At 39.4% G+C, this 24,160-nt stretch overlaps 1 protein-coding gene across 1 annotated transcript in view; it reads right to left on the reverse strand.

Annotated features, from left to right (window-relative positions):
• Window positions 1-24,160, reverse strand: part of EVC (EvC ciliary complex subunit 1) — a gene marked incomplete at its 5' end in the record, with an annotated part of 53,047 nt that overhangs the window by 4,066 nt on the left and 24,821 nt on the right. Inside the window, 6 exons of the mRNA XM_084266975.1 lie at window positions 1,567-1,672; window positions 2,501-2,645; window positions 3,455-3,661; window positions 6,085-6,295; window positions 8,073-8,182; window positions 15,608-15,820. Of these exons, the coding sequence (XP_084123101.1) occupies window positions 1,567-1,672; window positions 2,501-2,645; window positions 3,455-3,661; window positions 6,085-6,295; window positions 8,073-8,182; window positions 15,608-15,820 (992 nt within the window). The remainder of the gene's footprint in view (window positions 1-1,566; window positions 1,673-2,500; window positions 2,646-3,454; window positions 3,662-6,084; window positions 6,296-8,072; window positions 8,183-15,607; window positions 15,821-24,160) is intronic.

The raw sequence follows: 24,160 nt of genomic DNA on the forward strand, positions 1-24,160 counted from the left end.
ACAAGCTATTAGAGGATCAGGTGTGAGGACAAAGGAATAAAAATTAGGCATTTCCTTCAGGGCTCTTCATTACCAGGTTGAGACTGAGCCAGAACCATGGTAATCCAAAGCTTGGCAATTGGGAACACTGACAACCTTCTTCTTTGCTTGTTTTATTTTGCTGGTTAAACATCAATAAAGTAGAATTTGAATGGCTGCAACTTTGCTGAATCTGTATTTTTGCTGTTCTCTGGCCTGATCCACCTTGAACCAACACTGTCAATCACCCATCAAATTCCTCAGGGAAGGAGGTAAAACAAATTGTTTCTGGCATCTCCACACAATGAAGTTGCTGCTGTTGTGGTCAATGCTCACACAGAGTTAACTTTGGAAATCTGTCTCTGAACTCACACTCATAACCATGGGCAAAAGGAAATAAAGTAATCTATGTTGAGTTTAAAAGCAGCTAGACAAGTTAATGGAAGTTTTGTCATTAATTTACACAGGATTGGGATTTGACTGTCAAAGAAATCGTAATGACAACAGGAAATGGGTTAGATTGCAAATGGTTTTGAGATCAGCTTTGATACTGAATAGTTTCATTCTTGAATACCATATTTCTGCTTGCACCAAGGCCAATTTGATTGTATTTTAAGACAGCAGAATAGAAAAAACTGTGTCAACAGTTAGAAGTGAGTTTATATGTCAGAATAAATGATAAACTTGATAATGAACAACTAACAGATCTTTTATGAAGCACTTTTTTACATGAATCCATTCCTACACTAATTCAGACAAGGTTGAAAACCAGAAAGTAGGCAATGATTTCTTTCAATTTAGAAGTAACAGAATGTCTAAATAAGAATTAACCTCTTTACAATGTCAAAACTGCAGATGCTGTGTTGTTCTGGATAATAAATGGAGAGTAAAGAAAATGATTACAAAAATGTATCATGTGCATGCCAAGCCACAGAGCTTTTTATGACAACTTACTCCTTTGGAATGTCAGTGCTTTTTGCCTGGATTGCAAGTTTCATAAAATCAGTTATGATTTAAATATGATTTTTATTTAATTAACATTTGAGGGATTCCATTCTAAATTTAGGGCAAAGAATCTTGATTGTCCAAGGCCCTCACTTCTTGCCCTTCTGAGCATTATTTATGTTTCAAACATTTTCTCTTCATTATGGTATATGTTTACTTAACAGCAAACTAACAAACACTTGTGAAGTTCAAAGCAGAGAAGATGGAACGTAATGAGTTAGACAGCATTGGTTTCCATCTTACATTTATGTTACATTTCTTTTAAAATTTGGCATATGTTTTGGCACTGTTTTCCATTCTCTCTTTTCAAACTGTCTATGTATAGCTCTTCAGTCTGTAATTAATGAGCATCAGAAAGTTTATTTAATAACAAAGTAATTCTCTGAGATCAAAGGGTAGATGTAATTTGGCAACAGATACTTCTCCATCAAAGACAAATGTAAGATGCAAAACCAAAGACATTTATCCATCTAGACATTTATGTAGATCTGCAAATACTCAAAACATTTAAATAAGAGTTGGCAGTGCTGCTGCTGCTCCTACCTTTGATGGACTGTGGATGACACATTGAGGAGGCCTTTGGTCTGTTTTTCTTTCAATGCCAGCTCATTCTCTTGTTTCTTCCTAAGTCTGTTTCTTTCACCTCTTTCTGCTGAAATAATGTTTTTGTAAAATCTTCTGCCCAAAATGACAAGCTTTGAGTTGTGGCAACCTTACAATTTCTGTAATTTCCACTGGACATCCCCTCATGTGATGTCAAAATGTCCATCTCATCTCTGATCACAGAGCATTCTGGAACAGGTTTCAGTTTTAATTCCTGCTTAAAATAGCTCAAATCAAAGGGATTTTAGACTGTAGTTAGCTGAATCAGGGCCAAGAAGTCTTTAGAGGGACTTTATGAGAACCTAACTGACTGTCTTGCTAGCTGCCAATGTCTAAAATACAAATTGTAAATCTCCTCCCTCCCTGGCTTTACCCAACACCAGTACTTCAGCTTCCAATATTAAAGTCGTCAAGGTTCACAACAGGGCAGTGCAGAACAGATTGGTTCTGTCTTACAACCAGTGACCATATCTAGCTCCCTCTGCATCTCACAAACCCTTCCTATCAGTTTATCTCTGGATCCCAGCTTTGAGTTGATATTCCTCTTTCTTTTCAAAACCTCTCTTTTGAGGTTAAAGAATAATTTAAAATTTCTAACTCTACAATGTCCAACACTGGGTCACTGTTCTATGTGTAACTAACTTCAAGTAACACAGTCCTGCATCTGTGACTGAAATTCAAGTAATTATTAATAAGAACAGTTCTACCACTCCTCCTTCAAACATGGAAAGGGGCCTAGACATGGGTTTTGCTTTGTTGCTTCCTTTAAACAGATTTCTGTTATCTTTAAATGCAGTATTTAAAGTGACAAGAAGAGTAATTTATCTCTTAAACCCCCCCAGAATTATCTTACAGTCGTCAATATCATACATACCTTGTAAGGTTTTCAACTGTTGAAGCTTTTTCCCTTCATAGCATTCTGTGATTTTTCCTAACTGCTGATAGTAGTTTTGCACCAATCTGTTGATATTATTACTGGTCCCATAAACACTTTCTACAGCAGCTTCCACCAGCCTCTCCTGTATTACACAGTAGAAGTCACAAATCATTTTCTAAGTCAAAAACTGAAGCGCTTTCATCTCTCTAAAACTGGAGACCCAATATTATTTTGTATGTGCAAACAGAATTGTAAGTTTTGTGCTCAAAATGTGGCAGTCTGAGTTGCTGGAAAACAGTATTTCTATTCATCCATGGAACATATTAACATTAAAAATGACAATAAAATCTGTCTAATGTGCCTCACCTCCATGAAGGAAGGAGCCACTCCCCTATCTGTTCAAACTCTGTAACCTATTTTATCTGAGAACCTGACTGCCAGCTAAGTAAATCAAATACATGTGTAGCTCTCCTACAACTTTCCACTATAAAGAAAATCCAAGTATTTGCATTGGAACAATTTTATTAACCTATGAAGCGAGTTTTATTTTTATATAATTATTTATGTATGACGTAACATTAAGCTGTTAATAATATACAATTACTATTAATTAACCATAATACCTTCATTGATGGATAACCATCCCCATTTTTTCTTCCTTTTTGTTATTCTATGTATCAAGAACTTTCTCAGGGTTTTATATGTTCCAGGATTTGTCTTAATAAAACCTGTTTTGGCTGATGTCACTAGAAAGTCACTAAAAAACACTGTATTTCTATATAAATGTTAGTGTGTAAATACTTTGCATGGTATCTTCAGTTTTAACACAGGCTGTAACAGTGTCCTACTGACCCTTCTAAGGACAGGGTAATGCAGAAATTAAATTGCTTTACAGTTTAGAAAAATAGCACTCAATTTGTTTGGAAAAACCATTACTGAACATTTTTATACCTTGAAGTCCTGTCCATCATCTGAACTCCTTTTTCCAGCTTCCCGTCGGGCATGCTGCAACAGTGTCCTTCCAATCACCTGCTCCATGTGCTGCTGGAGAAATTGAAGAGCTTCTTGAATTTCTGTGACTAGCTGCTGATGAAATTCTAAATGGGTTTGCTGCGTTTCTTCCTCGAGCTTCTCCTCCTCTTCTAGTATGTGGGACTCCTGGTAACCAGACAAAAAGACAGCACTAGCATTTAAATATGCTGACAAACTTAATCAGCTTCACTAAAAGAAAGTCCTAAACCTATACAGATCACTACTGCTTTAATACTTAGAACAATTTAATTTCCAGTGGAATTTCATATACAGTCATTTAACATGTTTGCCTTTGCAACAAAACTATTGCCTCTCTCAGGACACATGCAATAACAGATGCATCCCATCCTGTCAGTCACTGCCAGTATTTCCATCTTTGAGCACTGCACTGCTGTATTTATCCTGAGTCTAGTATGGGATAATTGAAGATGCTTTGATAAAGTGCACAGGAATGAGAAAAGCAAAGAGTTACACACCTGGAATACTCATACAGTTTGTTTATTAGAAAAAAAATTCGAAACAAATGAAAAAGTGTTCCTTATTCATATCTTGTATGCAAGTTTTAAACCCTGTGATTATTTCACAAGATGCCTTGTTTTTAGGCTGGAGAGTTCTAGCCTCCCAAGGTCTTTGGATCATCCTTGCCACCATTTTTATGCTTCTTTTAAAATCCACTTTCCCTCTAAACTCTCCAGCACACAACAGTATAAATTTACCAGCATGACCTGTTCTATCTTCCTTACGTGCATCAGTCTCCTCTAGAGCACCTTCTATTTGTGTTGCTGATGCCCCTCTTGTATCAGAATTTTCATTTCAGGCTAAACAACATTACACTGTTCTGGGGGATTTGACAGTACCTATTGGATTTCCTCTTGGCAGTAAGAAATGCAAATAGGAAAAGAACTTGCTCTGCCCACATGCATCTCTGGGAAATAATGATGTCCCTATTCATGCTGGGTTATTCTGACATGCAGTTATTTATAGCTCAGACAGATGGTTTCTGATGGTTTTTCTTAAACAGTTGGAACATCATTAAACCATTTCTTTTTTCCTTTTTTTCTAAGAAACCCAATGTCATGTTACCATGTCCAAGCCAGGATTCTTTAGTGTTGTTTTACATTTTATACCACACCGACAGATAGACATCACACTGTTTACCAGACTAGAATTGGTACAAGCTCAAATTAAGTTCAGTTCAAACACCACTGGGCTTCTAAAACTCTGCTTGGGGGGGTCTGTAAAATGTATTTTTTTTAATTCCTTATACATTAGTTCCAGTTTTGGAGGTTGGTCACAATATTTCTTTTCCTCTGACTTTCACAATTCCACATCTAGGCCCTACATCTTTGGCAGCAAGGATCCTGTATGTGTTGGTTTAGGCACTTCTTTGTGAGATGAGTTTTAGCTGGCCTGTGCTGGAGAGAGGCCCAAGGCACAACAACACCCAGGGACATTTTGTTTTTGTTAGGGAACACAGTGATTGTATCAATTAACATCCCTGGGGGAGCTAAATAAGAGGGAGTAGTGAAAAGCACATAACAAGAGGAATGCAGTCATATGCATTTGTGTTTTATCATTTTATATTTCATTTCTTCTGAAGGTTAATGAGATGTTGAGGTTTCACAGTTACCAGAAACTAATTCAATACAAGTATGAAATATAAAAAAGGCAGCAGAGAGAATTTCCTTATTCCTCTTCCAAGTGGACAATTAGGGTTTGTATTATGCAAATCAGAATTAGAGGGATGCACAATATTATGTCTCAGCTAATTACACAGTGACAGCATGGAGCAAATTGCTGCACAGTGTTGGATGAGTTTAATCCTGATGTGCAGAAGCACTGGGTTGGGCAGGGGCTATCACTGCCACCTGCTAAGAGGGTCCTCTGAGGTTGATGTGAGAAATCTGATGTCTCTAGGTAAACATCCAATGCAGATAAGTAAATAATCAGCAACAATTAATGGACCAACCCTAAGAAACACAGTGACAAACAGATTTGAAAGGGACTTGTGGGAATACGAAGTCTGAAAGTCCCTTAAGTTTTTCCCCATCTCCCTGACAGACAGGAACCAGATTATTTGGAAAGATGTCAGAAAAATGGATGCTGAGCACCTCATGGGCAGAGGAGAAAGAAACAAGAATGAAGAATTGTAACAGTGTAGAAGAACTCGTTAGGTCTGGTGGAGGAAATAATTTTTTCTGAAGCTCAAGTAAGAACCTTTCAAGTGCATATTACAATCCCTAGCAGAATTAATAAGAAATTACTATACCCTGAAGCAGTAATGTGTGTAGAAATCCATTATACATGTTGTCATGTCTTCTTTACTTAGTATTCTCCTATGAAATTAATAGATAAATAAGCTTCCTGTGGCAGCAAGTATCACAGACAGCTAGCCAGTAGGTGAAGAGGATGCATTTTTGACACAGCATATTTTCCTTTCTATTTGGAACTTTAACATTTTTACATTTTGAGACCTTCTACAGCTACTTCTAATGCCAGACATCAAGGCACACAAGACCTCTAGACAAACACCCAGCCACTGTACTTACCACTGCTTTCTGCAGCTGCCACTGGTCCTCATCTTGGCAGGGGGAGGATCCCTTCTGCAGGGTATGCTGCTCTCTCAGTTCCTGAAGCAAGCTCTTCTTTCTGCACAGCCTCATGCAGGCCAGGGCTGCCATCCCAACTCGTCGGTGAGTTAACCTTGTGAGTACTGAACACAGCAGAAGCCTGTGCTTTTGCAGTATACAGTCAGCAGACCTGTCAAAAGAAGCATTAAAAACCAATCAGCTAAGCTGCTGCTTCATTGTGTTTGCCAAAGTCACTGCTCAAAGGTGGCAAGTCTTACTATTCCCTCTGTGTCATGTCCTCTTGTATGAAACATGCCTTGGAATGCTGCTCAGGTGTAAAGAATGGTACTGTTCTGTCACACTAAAGTTAAATTAAAAGAAAAAATAGGAAGAAAAGATGTAAAAAAATACATAATAATATTTTTTTTTGAATAGGAGATGAAGTAAGATGAAAAGCAAATGTAATCAGAACTACAGGGAAGTTATTTGAAGGAAATGCAGGAGAGCCTATGTTAGATTACCAGGGAGGCATGCTCTGAACAGACACTGAAGAGGCTAGTGTTAGCTACCAGGGCAGACATGGCAGAAGCAAGTTTCTGGTGAATTTTAAACAGGAGAGCAAGTTTTGCAGTAGATTCTGAGTGAGCAAAATCTGTGTGCACATTTGGGATGACATAGTTTGTGTCTGTAGCTGGCTTTTGTGTATGTGTAAGGAGTCATGAGCTCCCAGATACCAAATCCTGGGCAACACTGAAGTCAGAGAACATGAAAACAGAAATTTGAACTGAAAAGTAGAGCCACAGTAAAGTGCAATGGCAGCAACACCAATATTCCAAATAGGTAAGTCTTCAAATGCTTTGATCAAGGTTGGATGGGGCCCTGGGCAACCTTGTGTAGCTCCAGGCCTGGAGGTTGGTGTCCCTGCCTGTGGCAGGGGGTTGGAGCTCTATGATCCTTGGGGTCCCTTCCAACCCAGACCATTCTATGATTCTATGATCTTTGGTAATGTGAAGACTGTGGTGAATGGAGTCATTTGATATCTTAACAAAAAACAAGGCAGGTAACTCAAAACTCTGTTTTTTGAGAAGTAATTCCATCAAAGAAAAGGTTAACTGTACAAAGATGAGACAAACCTACAAGCTTCCTTAGTGAATACAGACAAAGAATGCAAGAGAGGAGTCATTACCATGCAAAGGTATGGATGGTCATTCCTCATAATATATTTTCTCTAAAAAGAAATGTGAGATTTCTAGATGCCTTAAATGGCAGAGTACTGTTTACAGTAAAATAATTTAGCACTAGAGATATGGTTGAGATCTATTTATTTTAGTATACCTGTTTTACTTGTGTTTTGTTTATATCAAGAATTTCAGTTAATTTCCAAGTGAAAAAAAGAAAAAAAAACAAAGAGAGAGAGAGAAAGCAAAACAAATACAAAATCCTGAGCTACAAACCATTTCAGCACTGGTGCAGGCAACATTGCCAAACTGGCAGGACATACACAATCTGTCATCTGTCAGGCTATTGGATTTGGTGACCAGCAACTCATTGTTAACCATCTGTTTAAATCTTTTTCACATCCTGTGGTTATTCTTGTTTCATAGATAATTTTTAAATATGTTAATAAACTGTTACTGATCTCATGTGCATTAGAATAAATTAAGGCTTTGGGCAAACAGATCTAGGGAAGGGCGTCCCTGCCCATGGCAGGGGGGTTGGAACTAGATGATCTTTGAGGTCCCTTCCAACCCAAAACATTCTATGATTCTATGGTCAGTGGCCCTGTAACAACAGAAGGCAAAGGCAGAGCTGAATGGTGCTGGACCAAACTAGAGTAACTGCATCCCTGTCTGGAGACACACATAGTCTCTCAACACTGCTTTCTACCATGTAATGTACCCATGCTTTTATCTCTGCATGCAGCAAAGCAGTTTGACCCCACTGCTTACCAATAAACCCAAACTTACTCATCACTGAGGCATCCTAGTCTGCTTACAACACCTTGAATTATCTTCTCTTGTCTCTCAGACAGGTGCTTTTGCATCACAGCAGACAGAGCATATTCCTTTATCCACAGCTAAAAGTAGGGGAGAAAATGACAATCATAAGATACCCTGATTTCAGTCATCCCACTCACATTACAGAACGGGTTTATTTGATGCTATTTTGCTAAAAACAATCAACCCCCTCTTTCAAGAAAAATCCTCATTAATTAAAATTATTCTCTTTAGGAATATTGGTTTCTCAGTGATCAAAGTCTTAAACAAAGCTCACTCAGAGGAAAGGGAGGCTTTGCTCTGGTTTGAATCAGCCCCGAACTGTCTCCTGCAGGTTTTCTGGTTTTAGCAACAGAGGAACAAGAGAAAAAGAACAATACAGCAGAAAATACTGCAGCAACTCTTATCAGCAGGTTGCAGCGGGCTTTTTGTTTGGGTTTTTTTCACTAGCAGAGAATGTGGGTTTTATTTTCACTGAAGAAAATAAAGATACAATCTTCCATCACACCTCTGGGTACAGTACACAGTGCTAATAGAAATGGGGACTGTGTGATTAGGCTTATGGACTGCAAGTTTACAGCTCCTTTGGGGTGATATTTTGATGAAAGAATTTAATCTTTTAAAGTTTTGATGGATTTGCCATTAAGCTTTAAACTCGTGGAGATACAGATTTAAGATTTTCTTTAGCATACTGCCAGAATTTAATGAATAATACACCAAAAGATCATGGAATCACTTAGGCAGGAAAAGACCCTTAAGACCACTGAGTTCAATCATTCCCCTAATGGTAAAATGGTTGTGAGGCCCAAACTCTGTTACTGTGAGGGGAAGAGTGTATCTGAGGATTCCCTGGCAGCTGGATAAATGCAGGTTGCCTCCAAAGGTATGCAGAGCCCTGAAGTAAATGTAATACTCTGCGTGCATTGACAGCTTCACTTCCTGTTCTGGCCCCATTCTGAACATGATAGACCAAATTTGCTCTTATTGTGGACAGCAAAGTTTCATTAGACCACTATGTCCAGCAAAGGCTCAGATGTGTAATAGCACAACTGTTAGTGTTAGGAAGTGGGAGTGGAACTGGGCCTTCCTACTGGATTTTACAGCCTCTTCCTTGAGAACAGCAGGGGAGTGGCTTTATCTGTGAACACAGAATGAACTCCCCTTGGAAATGCAGAACATCAGAAACCACATCATCTTTGATGTTAAAATGAAACTGCATTCCTTTCTGGAATAGCACCTACTCTGTAGTATACACAACACCACGTGTGACTGACCCCTCTCCATGATGAAAACCTTAACAAAATACAAATTCCTGAGCAGGATGCCTGAGAAGGATGATCAGGCACTCAACAACACGTGACAGGTGGAAAGACTTCAGCTGAGCATGAGAAGCTCAGCCTGAAAGTCTGTACAGCATCAGGAAGCCCACAAGGTTGCTCTCAGAAAGAGCCACAAGATGTATCTGTGCAGCCAGGAGCTCAACCAATCTGAGTCTAGGCAAGTCTTCAAATCCCAGAGCACAGCTGAGCACAGAGCTTTCTATGATTGCACGCTGCAAGTGTCAAATTAAGGTCTAGGAGGTCTCCAGGTATCATCAGGACAGATGGCAAATACTTGCTTGAAGTAATAACTGTATCAGTATTTCCCTTTAGCAGTTCTGCAGATACGGCTTCCTGGTGCTTCACACCTCTCTGTGTATGCCCAGCAGATCCATCACATTGTGTATTTTAACATCTCTTTCAACAGCTAAAACAAGGGCTGAAAAAGACCTTTTAGTTTCTGGAAGTATTTTCATTTTCAATGAGGGACCAGTTGTGGCTCAGATGTGGCTCCACACCATTTTTGGATACTTGGTTATTCACTGAGAAGCTGCTCTTGAAGGGTCTGTCTGCACAATTGTGGCATAAATCTGATGTAGATCACCAAGAGATCACTTACTGAAGATGTAAGTTTTCTGAATTGCAATTGAAATGATGAAATATATGATATTGCAGCCAAGAAACTAAATCTTAACACTGCTGCTATCAGTATCTCTCACACAAAAAGGCACTCAGAATGACAACAATGGCAGAGACTGTAATCACAGAATGTCAGCCACCCCTCCCAGTTTTGTGTCATCAGCAAACTTGCTGACTGTACACTCTACTCCAGGACACCAATGAATATACTGAAGAGTACAGGTCCCAGTACTGACCCCTAAGGAACTCTACTAGGTCTGGGCCTCCAGCCAAACCCTGTCCTGTTGATCAACACTTGCTGGCTTCTTCCCTTCAACCAGCTCTCAAATCCACCTCCCTACTCAACCTTCCAGACCACACTTCCTCAGTTCAGCCATGAGGATGGTGCTGGAGATGGTGTCAGATGCTTTACTGAGGTCAAGGTAGACCACATCTACTACCACCTGGTTATATCCTCATAAAAGGCTATTAGATTAGTCAAACATGACTTGGTAAAACCATGTTTACTGTTGCAGTCCTAATTGATATTCTCTTCCTACTGCCTAAGATCCTGAACTCCACTATCTCAGGGTCACTGCAGCCAAGTCTACCCTCAACCTTCACCACTTCAACCAGACCCTCCTTGTTAGTGAGTACAAGATACAGCAGTGCTCCTCTCCTAGTAGGCTCATCCACTGTTTGCATTAGGAAACTGTCATCAATAAACTAATTGTAATTGCTTACTTCTGTTTGTGAAGAAATGGCCTAGTTCTGTAGTGGTGAAGACAGACTTGCTTTTAAAAGGTAAGAATGAGTCACTGTTTCCATTGCAAGGGCATTTAAGGTACGCTGCATGCAAAATTTGTAAAGGGGCTCTTCACAAAGGTCTCTCTGAGACCAAGAGGAAGATGCAAACAGAGCAGGAAACAGCCCTGGTGCACAGTCACTAAACTGAACAGCAGAAGCACATCAGCCATAAAAGCAGCAAGAGAAAAAAAAAAACAGGGAAAGCAGGGTGATAACTGTGCATTTAAGATGGGATGATAAATAAGGAAAATTGAGATTTGGACCAAATACTAAACCAGTGTTTTGTCTCAAAAATGCTATTAGGAAAATTATCAAGAAGGGAAGGGTCAGCTGGAAGTAAGAACAGAATGTTGCATGTTTTATTGGAACCAACACCTCAACGACTCACTGGGATAAGCTGGGAGGGCTGAGTATTTTCCACCTCCAAAATACTTGAAGAACTCACACAATTGGGCAGAGATGCAGTGATCAAGACCCTCTAGGTATCTTAATTTGAGGTCGCTGCCATATTGTGGAAAAATAGCAAAGCAGAGACAACTATTTCATCAAATCAAGTGGAAAGGTCAGTCCTTGTACTGCACTGACCTTCCAATGCTGGGCTAAGTCTCCAGGTGCCTCTCAAAGCTATCCTGTTCTTGGGAATGGCCTTGCTTCACCTGGAGACAGGTCAGTACAGAGTGGAGAAAATGCTGCTGCTACACAGTCTCTGCAGCTGGAAGAGAGCTTGGCCTCTCCAGTTCCTGCATCTCACCAGTAAGTGACAACAGCATCGTAAATGAGGGAGCAAAACTCTGCAGAAACTCTGGCTTCTTGGAAGAGTCATTCCAATCACTACAAAAAAAGAAGCATAAAATTAAAAGAAAGTGATAAGATGCACACCATGTCACAACTGGTAAGCAGATGGTGGTTCAGCTTTCTGGGTGTCAAGCAATGATGTGGCAATGGACAGAAATCTCCTCATTTCAATTTTTCTCTCTAAGCTTCCCAGTGTTTTGCTTCCTGGCAATGTCCATTACAAGACCTCCCAGAGCACTGCTAATGTTAAGTATTACTCTCTGGCAATAAAAGCAAGAAGTATGTCTTTGGTAGGTGATAAAGCCCATAAAGTATTTTGAGTTAGACCTCAGACACAACAGCAAATTACACCCAAGCAAGATCACTCTTTTTTCTAGGCTCTCACTTTGACATTCTTAGCAGAAATTCTCAGGAAATCGAAGGAAAGCAATTTCTCCCTAACAGCCTGTAGATGGGGTGTGATGCACACTGAATGCCAAGCAAGTACCTCAGTCTGGTGCAGCAGTTTGCTCCCCAGGCAGGAAAGCTCATCTACAGAAATCATGAGGTAGAGGCTAAGGGGGGAAAATGCTCAAAATTTATCTTCACTATTCATTTATTCTCATTTGCCTCACTCACATCCTCAAGTGTATAAGGCAAATGTTAAATATGAAACTGATTTTTTTCTTTCCAATTGTAAATGAAACTCTATTCCTCCAAAGGACATCATATTCCAGGTATGTACAAATGCTGGGAAAGAAAAAAAGCAGTTCAAATAAATAGGAAAAAATTCTTTTTAAGCCACCATGAAAAAACACAGATAAATATCCTGGTAGAAACGTGCTGGACTTCCCAAGTAAAAGCAGGTGCTACATAATTCTTAGTATAGTACATTTATCAAGAGGTAAATGGAAGACACATCTCCTGCTGGAAAATGCCTGATAAAGTAAAAGGCCTGTCAATATGAATGTTGACTTATGGATCTTCTGTCATATTCAGCTCTGCAGCATCTGTTGGATCTCCTAAATGACACAATCACCTGTCACAAGTGTCTGATCTCTCTTCTCCTTTTTTTACGGTGGAAATCAAGTGCCCCTTTTTGCAGGACGCAAGTGTTATCATAGAATGGCCTGGGTTGGAAGGGACCCCAAGGATCATAGAGCTCCAACCCCCCCTGCCACAGGCAGGGACACCAACCTCCAGGCCTGGAGCTACACAAGGTTGCCCAGGGCCCCATCCAACTGGCCTTGAACACCCCCAGGGATGGGGCACCCACCCCCTCTCTGGGCAGCCTGTTCCAGCCCCTCACCACTCTCTGTAAAAAACTTCCCCCTAATATCCAATCTAAACCTTCCTTCCTTTAGTTTTAATCCATCCCCCTTGTCCTGCCAGTGTCTACCCTTTTAACAAGCTGATTCCCCTCCTGTTCCTCTGCTCCCTTCAGGGACTGGCAGGCTGCAATGAGGTCCCCCCACAGCCTTCTCTTCTCCAGGCTGAACGAGCCCAGCTCCCCCAGCCTCTCCTTGTAGGGGAGCTGCTCCAGCCCTCTCATCATCTTTGTGGCTCCTCTGAACCCTCTCCAACAGTTCTACATCTTTCTTGATTGCTTAAATGTGCATGCTACTGTGTTTAAAATAGGAGAGGGCCAAGAAATGCATTTGAATGTAATATCGTGAGTTGTGTGATGTTTTTCAGACTTCCATAAGATCTGCCAGCCTAGCTTGGGTGGAAGAGCTATCTCCCTGCATGTCCTCTTGGGAGCTATAGCATTTTCCAGTTTAGTTCAAACAACTTCCAAAAATCCACACACATTAAGTCAAAAAGCTATTAAAGGTCCTGTAAAAAATACCATCTTGAGGAATCATACATTTTCTCCACTCTGAGAAACCCTGGCTTTTTTCTAGTAATTTATCCCACAGAATCACTCATCCATATGATGGCTCTGTTTGCTGCTCAGGAAGTTTTTATATTTAGTAAGGCCCAACTGCAGTACTGGTGACCCAGAGACCAATGTGAGAGCTCTGTCATTGCTAAATGAATTCCTCTGTAGTTGAGTAATTACTAGGAAGCCATCTGCTTTGGATTATGGATGCTATGGTACACTGAAAGTGATGGAAAGTCAACTTGATAGTTTAAACAACCTGTGCTTGGCCATGACTGGAACATCCGGATTCACATTCAATGAATCCATCGTACAGTGCTGCCCAAAGACCTATCATCCAGCAAACAGGATATGGTTTATCCCTCAATATTGCTCCCAATGATAGTAAAAGGAATGCATAACAGCATTTTTGGAACAAAATGTTAGAACTGTGACCTCCTTCTCTGTGGAGTGTCTTCTAGCTCTTGAACAACATCCTCTCTGGCCCTGAAAAAACGCTGAGGTTCAATGGGACAGTGGAAGGACCAGAGCAGAGGTGCCCTAACATGCACTCTGACTTCTGAGACTAACCCTAAATTGCACACCAGAACCTCATCCTTCTCTGACTGTGGTTTTTAATGAAATCAGGTACCACCATGGTACTTTGGTCTCCATGAGACACTGCTGTAGTGCTGCTACTTCAGGCTGCTCAGGTCATTAACACAGAAGGGCAGGTGAATGTGGAAATGGACAGCAACCTAAAGATTTAAACTTGCCAAGTCAGGTACTGAATTTTATCCTTGATAAAAAGGACCAAAAGAAACAAAAGTTGAGGTCAGACAACGTTTCATTAATTACTGAAGGGATAGGTATGCCATATTGAAACACTAAATGCAAGCCAGAAGTCCTAGGAAATACCCGTCCTTAATTTAAAGCATGTGAGCAGACTTGTTGGCATCAATGGTTGATCTCAAGCGTATTTTAGTGCAAGCAGAATATTTTTTCAAAATAGTTGAGATAACAGGTGAGTTACATTAAAGTAAATATAAAATGATTAGGGAAATGTTAGGGAAAATAGTAAAGAAAAAAAGAAAATGGCTACGAATTTCCAACAAATAATTCTGCTTTTGTATTCTCAAGGGTGTTCTAAAACCCCTGGTCAGCAAAGCACTCTACCAGATTTAGCAGGAAACCCAGTTTCCTGAATCACAGGGTTTTATGGAAGAACCCTAAATATGAGTGAGTGGAAAAGTTAAACACTTACAGCAGTCTGTAGTAACTAGGGATTCAATCAGTACCATATGAATGTAGTGGGTTGTCCAGGCATTCTGGAGAAGGAGGCTAGGGAATAATATTATTTTACCACTGATAAAGAACTCTGCCAACCTTTTAGTTAAGAACTTATTCTATATGTTGCAGCATGCACTTGACATTTAGGGAACACCTTTGTATACAGGTCTTTCTTTGACTAAGGTTTATTAGTCTTCAGAGCAGTGTTAATAGAGACATAGCACTGCATGAATAAACTGGAAGCATATCTGAGTTCCAGCCCAATGTTGAAGATACCTGCTGCTGCATGTTGCTTTTGTTCATTGTTGCTTTTCTCCTCCTCAGCCTCCTATGTTGGGCCCAAACAGAGCAGGAATGTTTCCTCATCATCTCAGAGTAAAGAGTAAGTTTGTATCATATGTTTCATATTATTACAGCATTAATACATAAAAATGAGCAAGAAATATTTATCACTGTAAGTCTTCCTTTCCTGTAAACTATACCCTCTCCAAACAGACCAGATGAAGGTTTTCTGAACTCAGATGCTCAAGAGTTGAGGGCATGAGAGAGCAGCCTTGCCAAAAAAAATGTTTATGTGCTGACAAAGCCATCAAACATTGTGGACAGATGTTCAGTAATTACTCTGACTCCTCTATGCAAGTCTACATGCACAGCATATATATTCACTCCATACTGCAGGTTAAACTGTCCATGCTGAGTCTTATCCTGTGTCTGGACCTGAGCTGTATAGTTATAGACTAAATACTCCCCACAGATAAATAACTTGGTATTTTTCTTTTTCTACATCCCTGTTTTTAGACCCTGGGGTCCCAGAACCTATTATGGGTCTTTCTTACTTTTTTTTCTTCCAACAGCTGTTCCTGGAAAAGCTTCCAGCTTCTCTGGCGGTGGGTCTCCCATTTCTCCAGCTGAGGGACCAGATTCTCCTGCCATTCCTCTTTCAGAAGCTCACATTCTCTTGCAGAGAGGCCAGTCACAGCAGGCAGTGTCCGAAGAAACAGCTCTGTCACCAACTCCACTAAAGCATGGGAAGCTTTAGAGTACAGCTCCTAGAGGGACAAAGAGGTACAGTGTGAGACAGGTCAGAAAATGAACCCCCAGTTTTACTGCATGTCAGTGAGGGAATCATGTCCCAGGGAAGACACTGGGCCAGTGACCGACCCCAAGATCTAGAATCCAATGCCACCTGAGTTAAAAGGACCATGTTTTATAGATGGAACAAATTAAATGTTTTGGTTCAAGGTGCACAAGGGTATTCGACATCAGCACTTGAGACCTTGGATGCTTACTGTTGCCCATGTAACACTACAATCCAAAGCCTACCTTGTTGTACTGGCTGTGGCAATGTGTTAGGAAAACATTTATTTGGAAAGGTGCTGTGGAAGCAATTCAGTGTAGCACAGCACCTTGCAGGCATCCTCTCAAAGGTGCTGATATGAACTGAAGGCAAGAAAGAAGGGTTAAAAGAGACAGTATGGCATTTAGACAGACAAAAGTGACACTTGTCACGTTAACAGTTGCTGCTCTGAAGTATGACAGTCTTCAATGCCTTCTGGAAAGGCAGAATGATTCATATTCCTTCTGATGCAGAACAGGTTTCGACCTAGGAAACAAACACCTTCTGGTGGTTTTATTAAAACTAGTCCCACATGAGTGGTTTCCATTTGCTGAGGCTGTTTCACTCCCAAGAAGACTTTGGGTGATTTACTCAGATGGTATCAAAGCTAAAAAGTCTGTTCAAAACATGTAATTTCACTGTCAAATACACAGTGATGATAGGAGCTGTGATGGCAAACCTGCTAGAATTTGAGACAATCCCTGAAGACAAGGCATGAGGGCAGGTACCTCTCCCCAGCAGAAAAGAGAAAACAAAGATACACTGGAAAGGTCTTACAGACACTGCAGTGCTCCAGCAGTACGAAGAGCTATTTCTGTACAAGTTCCACATGATTTTACCAGTCCATTTCCTATTTAGCTTCACTTTCATTGTAAATTAATGTTCACCCTCTTGAAATAACTTCTATTTCTTTCTTTTCCTTAAAATACAACTAATATTTTTTAAAATTCTTTTCAGCATTCCTGCTGCAGAAAGGTTGGTCAGTTGCCTTCATTTAAATATAGGCTTAATTACACTCTCTTAATTGATCAAAACCTAGAACCTCTCAATAGAAGCAGAGAGATATATATTTAAATGTCAAAACCATGTTTGCTGCTCATAGACAGTTCTAGTGGACTTGTCTTTCTCTGGGAGATGCACTTGTATATGTACTGTTGTGTAAGAATCCATTCCAGCTGCTAGATGTGGTATCGTAAAAAAAGAAAGACAGACCCCAAAAAACCCCAACCCCAAACCAAAAGAGAATGTTAAACTGCAAAGGCAAAAACTCATAAATAAAGAATGACCAGAACTTTGGTTGCATGTGAAATCTAGTTCTGTGCCCCCCTCATGGTAATTTTGGGGTTCAGGTACTGTTTCCCCAGGACCTTTCTTTGTTCTGTGTTCAGGTTTATCAATACCCTTTAAATGGATGTTTCTTTAACATCTTTATTTTGTACTTCTCATTTATTGTAAAATATCCAAACTGTGCACTGAATACTAAATTACTATTTTCCTCCTGGGATCTCTCTAGGATGCTAATCACTGTATTAATGAGCTGTTTCACAAACAATAAATAGCTTATACTAAGAGTTCCCTGCAGTAACCTCTTCTTACGGATAAAACTGAGTCACAACACTATCAAAAGTGTTCAGTACACATTCAAGACAAGCTGTCGTGATTTCTTCCACTTTTACCTGCTTATAGCATGCAGGATTTCCAGAATCCAGTGCCCACTGCCTTTATTTAATCTCAGAGTGTTCTGAATTCTTGTAAATTGGGCTATGGGTTTCTGAAACTGGGTAATGGGCATGAAAATTAGCAGTCAAAACCCAACAATCAAGATATTTCGTTACTTGCAGCACTCCTCTGATTGCTCCCCACCTGAACATGACAATATCATTAGGGTAACATTTACTACACAGGTGCATCCTATGTTGAAGGATGGATCTCCCTTACTCATTAATTACTAGAGTTACTAGTTCCTGTTACAATAGGCAGGATTTCTACCATCTTATCATCTTTGTCATCTGAGTAGTTGCGGGCCCTGCTTAGCTTGACAACACTAATGCAAAATGGTTTCTTGAATTCCCTCTTCTGCTTCTATTTATTTTTAAATTCAAGTCTCCAAATCCCAGGATTTAATACAAGGTCAAAAATCCTAAGTTTCTAGCCTCTGGATCCCATACAAAATTTAAGAATGATCACTCTATCTCTGTAAACCATCTCTCCTCTGGGCTTTACTAACCTATCAGGACAAGTTAATACTCCTGCCTTTACTGAGTGTTCAGGGTCATTTCTCTTGGGTCTGAAATAGATCAGAACCAGACTAGGGGAGTCCATGGCATTTCTACTGTAATCTCAAAAGCTCTCAGGCAGGGTGTTAAAAAACTCTGTTCTTAGACAAATGGAGTTGAACCTATGGCAGCTAAATCACCTTGTAACACATTTTGCTGCAAAACTGATAGCATTTCCCTGGCATGCTGACAGCTCTGTATTATTATTTACTAGGAAATCTTTTTCACAGAACATAAAGAAGGTGGGGTTTTTATTTGTCTTCATACCATTTTGCTTAAAGATCAAGTGAACAGAGTTCTGCTTGCACTCCCTGCAGCTTCAAATTATACTTACCTTTAGCACTAACAGTGTGGGTACACAAGTTACCCAGGAAAAACGTGACTAGGTCCTGTTCCCCACAGAATTACTTACCTGTATCATCTCACTAATGTTATTGGCCAAGCTATCTTTACATCAAAAGGTGCTTAACTATTTGTTTGCAAAATAATTCATGGCCTTCTGCTGACTGGCATATGAAAGGACAAAGTGGGATTAGAATTCCAGGAGCAGGGGTTTTTTTACATCAACAGTCCCTTTAAAAATGAAGATGCTGGGTGAATACATGGAGGGGAAACAGGACTAATCACTATGTTCTTTACATCTCACATATGTTGCAAACTGGCAGGTAAAACAACAGGAAACCTGGTCAGGTGCTATAAGGTGATTTTTTAACAGCACTGAACACTTTCCCTTTAAGTTCTGTTAGAAATTCTACTCTCTGGAGGACACAAATCCTGCACTTACTGGTCTCACCTGTGGTCTAGGATCAAAAAAGAAACCACCATCAAAAACAAGCTATAAAAACACTAGCTTCTCTTCCTTGTGCAGAGAACTACTGGCTTCTTTAATCTGAACACATAAGCATACAGACATTAGACCCCAGGCAGTCCTTGCAACCCAGACCCTAATGTGACAGCATGCTCTATGCAGGGGACAGGCCATAGGTACAACATGATGGCTACACTCTAATGCAGCACTTGAAAAAACACAGTGGAAATGGCCTTGTAAAATTTGTTAGGAGAAATAGTAAGTATACATTTAGGAAATATTGCAGATGTTGTTGAATTCTACCAAAGCAACTGAGGATAACAAAACAGTCCAAAACTATTTGTACTCAAAGTAAAAGTTTTGATCTGAAACAGTAATAAAATCAGTCTGTGAACAAGGATATGACACTACCTATTATAAAGCCTAATTTCCACAGGAATAAAAAAAGAAAAGAAAAACTATTAAAAAAGAAAATTATTTTAAAAATTCTACTGCTTCCAGGATCTCATTTTTGGACTACAGCCTCTACAAAACAGTTCTTACAAGCCTCCTCATATGCCACCTCTTATTTTTAGGACTTTTTACTTAATGAAATTCATTCAAATTGATTCCATTAATAGAATAGTTGATTGCAGTGCTGAATGAGCCTGTCTGTAGTACCTGGAAGTCAATCTCAAAGCTTTTCAAAAAATCTCTGGAGAAATTCATCAAGCATAAAGAAATACCATGGGGTATATGCAGAAATAAAATGGGTCTAGATTAAAACATTCAGTGCTTCTGAATTTTAAATAAGGCAATAAATATATAATTTTGTCAAAAAAAACCAGGGGAAATATACAGCTTTATCAGAGTTTACCACAAAACCAAAAAGCAGTATTCATGCTTACCCTCAAACCCAGATGATTATAGGGTTTCTACATGCAGGTGAGAATAAAGCGAATAATGAAATTATAAGGCAGGAAAATATATTTAGAAAGGCTGGTTTTACTGTATTCTAAATGCCAGCCTCTACCCAGTACACATTACCTCCAAGAGGCAACTACATAACTCTTTGTTATCTTGTGATACAACAGTATTTCATGAAAATAATCAAAATTACTGGTTAAAGCTGTAGAACACTCTTGCATGCATCTCTAGCAGCTCAGTGGCTAGGCATATTTTTAGGAAGTAAGAGATTCACCTCCCAACCCATACTGGATCTTATTAAGGCAGAGACTCAATACTCAGATTACACATCCCATAAATACTCCAAAAATTTGGAGTTCACAGAATCACAGAATTGTAGGGGTTGGAACAGACCTCGAGAGATCACCGGGTCCAACCCCCCTGCCAAAGCAGCTCCCTGGGAAAATTTTCATTTTCCTAGGTAGAATTGCACTGGGGAATGAATAGCCTGGAGATTTGGAAAAATCTCCTCACTGAAAGGGTTGTCAATCATTGAAACAGGCTGCCCAGGGAAGTGGTTGAGTCACCATCCCTGGAGATATTTAGAAGATGAGGGGCTTAGGGACATGGGTTAGTGGTTGGACTTGGCAATACTAGGTTAACAGTCAGTGACCTTAAGGGTCTTCCCAACCTAAATGATTCTATGAGTCTATGATTTTTTCTCTCTTCCACATGATTAATTCTGGAATGCTAATAGAAAAATGAAACCAGCACACTGCTTTTAAGCATCCTAAGACCAATAAAACACAGCGACATTGAAGTTATGCCTAGCAGAAGCTAATGGAAAAGCTTTGATTTCCATGCATTTAAAAATGAGGTTCATTGAAATTCCAGTTTTACCCCCACACAGGTCCTTGATTTATGGAGAAGACATTTTCAATCTTCTCTTTCTGTTCTCCCTTTTCAGAAATGTATCTTTGCAGATAAGGGTTGTACTTTATTAGATCTAATTATTAACAAATTGTGTATCCATATAGTGGTAAAGTACATTTTCTTATGTAATAAAGTAACTTTGGAAGGAAGACTATCCATTATCAGGCATCTTGTATCACCTTTGACTGAACTTACTAGATCAAATTTCATCGGTCCCCAAACCTAGAACTGGACTGAGCTCACATGCTAAGAGTTCACAAATTTAATCTATTAGATCACATTTCTTTCAGCCATTCAGAAGTAAGGCACAGGGCAACATTTTCAAAAGCAAGCATTTGAGTTGGAGGTCTCTGCATATGAATTTCTACCTGAGACAGACTGCAGGTGATTCACCTTGAATAGCAGTTAGCTCTGGATACCTAAAAATGCAGTCCACTCCATGACAACCATCCCTAACTACCACATCAATGAAATTCCATAGGGAAATTAATGAGACAAAAAGTCTCTAAAAATCTGTACTATTTATTTTGACAGGGATAGATGTTCTCTTTTTATTTACAAAGGAAAAAAAATCAAAATACTTTGCATTAACCTTACATTCATGTTTACCCATTCATAAAATGTGTATTCCTTGCCTGCTAATAATGCTCATTACTTAATAACTTTTAGTCTAAACTCCTGTGCATTTCTATGTTCTGTCAAGTCAAATGAAATAACATCCTGGTGAACTTCTATCAGTAAAGGGGAATTACAGATGACAGTAAATGTGTGTTTTTATGAGTTTAATGTTATGGCTGAGAAAAATAATTATCTTACCAGGGACTGTAATTTTTAGCTGTTAATTGATTTCCTTTTGTGCAACGTGTGTTTGTTTTCTTAATAATGAACTGTTAACCACCCACCTCTTTTCACTTCTCCCTTCCCTACTCAAACAAGCAGGTAGTTCAAAAGAAAAAAAGGAGAAAGAAAAGATTAAAGGTTGATAAACATTTAACATGCTAAAATTGTGAGAGACTTTCAAGGAGCTAGCTGTTAATCTTTCCAAGACATCATGAGAAAGAGAACTGGACATATTGGAGCCTGGGGGGTGCTGTTCCTGCCATGTAAAAGAAAATGACAGTAAGATCCTTGCAACTGAAAAGCTAACCAACCCAAAACACAACTGCCACTGCAACACAATATACCTTGCATATGGGATAATATGAAAACATTACACTGAGGTATTCAATTACCACTGACACAACTCCTCTCTCAGTTGTGATGTACTGTGGTAACCAAAATCACTTGTCCCCATTCCTCAACTTGCACTGCAAAAATTACTTATGAAGCCTCTGTCTTGACACAGACTATTCACCTACAGTGCACTATTTTAATCCACTAGTATGGCTGAAAAGTCCTACACTATCCTCCAAACATAACTCATTCATCTACTTCAGGCATCAACAGATTCCATTGACCTTGGTTAAATAATTTTAATTGATTTATTCATGTGCACACAAAACAAACCTACTCAATTATTCTATGCAAACAGAGTCAGCTTCCAGATCACTGCATTTTTACATATTTATTCACCAATTTGGATAACTCTTTGATGTACTGTAGCACTACAGTGGTGCTATAGGGTTACATAAATCTATCTTAGTGATCTCACAAACTATTTAAAAGGGTGGGGGAAGCTAGAAATGCATAGAAATTTAAGAAGGGCTTAGAAGAACCTTGTGAGAACAAGGCAAGGATCTTTTCCCACAAGTGAGTGGCAGTTACAGGTAAGTGACTTCTTCTGTCCCCAGGGTATTCACAGGTTTGGTCACCTTTTCCTTATATTTTAATTTCACCTCTTGCACAGAAGTTATCTTTCTACTTATTCATGCAACTAAGTCTGTCAGGCTTGCTTACACTAGGACAAACTGGGGTTAACTGTGGATATAAACCAAGTCATTCTACCACAAAACTGAAGGAGGAACAGAACCTTTATCCCACAAAAGCCCTTGCTAGGTCCTTTTTCCTTGGGAAGAATAAAAAGGTGAGACGGCCTTCAAATGTAGCAGCTATGGATCATGAGTTAGTGGCTGGGCAAGTGAATTTGTCAGAGTGCAGCTCTTAAGAGCTTTGTACTGTCTGTCTTCCATAGGGATTTATTCTGGATTGTCATCTCCACTGCAAGTTTTGATACAGCCCTTAAATGGGGGTTGATTGTTTAGAACATTGATACAGGATGAAGGCACCTGTAGGCCCTAAGACAGTTTCTTTGGAAGCTGCTAATAACTGCTCTTAACTGAAGTTAAGCCTGAGAATGGGACCAAACTCAGGCTACCTGCATATTATGCATCTCTCCAACACTGGAGCACTTACAGTACATTGATTTATTGGATATTCCTCTAAATGGTCATCTGTCTGAGCCAACATGACTGTTCTTTATTAGAATATTGGTGCTTATCTGATATATTGCTGACATGCTGTTGCAAAGACCATGAAAGCCAACTTGAGAAATGTGATGGTCTGGATGTGGGGAAAAAAAAACCAAACCAATCCACCATGGCTTGGGTTCTGCTGCCATTAATCTGAAAAATGTAATGCAACTCATTCCAGTTCTGCAGATTTCCAACCAAAGTCAAGATGGTGATGAAACACAAGCAGGACCACATCTAGAACCCTAAATTCTGTGAGTATTGGACAATATTAGATTATTGCTAAATCTTTGTTATGAGGAAATTGTGATTCAGGTACCACTTTTCCTCCTCTTGGATTTAGGTAATTACCTCCTAGTAAGACATCTCCGTTTTATTTCCCTTAATCCAAAAGCTATTTAACTTTGTGCAGGAAAGCATAACTACTTTGTGCAGTTTTGCAAGGCTAAATTTCATTTGCAACAAAATAAAACCAGGGCTCAACTCTTAAATATTTAATTACTTCTAGTTCTTTCCACTTTGACTATATTTACAAATGTATGAATGCATCTTTTTAAAACTGCATTGCAAACTATCTTTAAATGTCTTGTGTACCACAGGCTGAGGAATATTCATCTAAATATCTGTGGAGCATGCCAGGGTGACTACAGACATTGGCACTCAAGTTTTTTCAGCAATAGTGCTAGGCTTCTGTTTCCACTGGAGTGATAAAAAAGCAACACAACAGAATCCTCTACTGGTGAACTTTTCTTTCCTTCTAACTTACTTAGTAACACATGCTTGCAGCTATGGAAATATGGAGATTAAGCAATAAATAGAATGTTTAATCAAATCTTTAATTTAACCTTTTCCTTGCTTATGATAGAACAGAAGCAGTGGAGTCCAAACCTTCCAAATGAGTGCACTGCCAATGACTGAGTTAACCTTTAGGGGTACAGACCTTCTGGAATGAGAACATGGAG

Source organism: Gallinula chloropus (genome assembly GCF_964237585.1).
Source record: "Gallinula chloropus genome assembly, chromosome: 7".
Taxonomy (NCBI): domain Eukaryota; kingdom Metazoa; phylum Chordata; class Aves; order Gruiformes; family Rallidae; genus Gallinula; species Gallinula chloropus.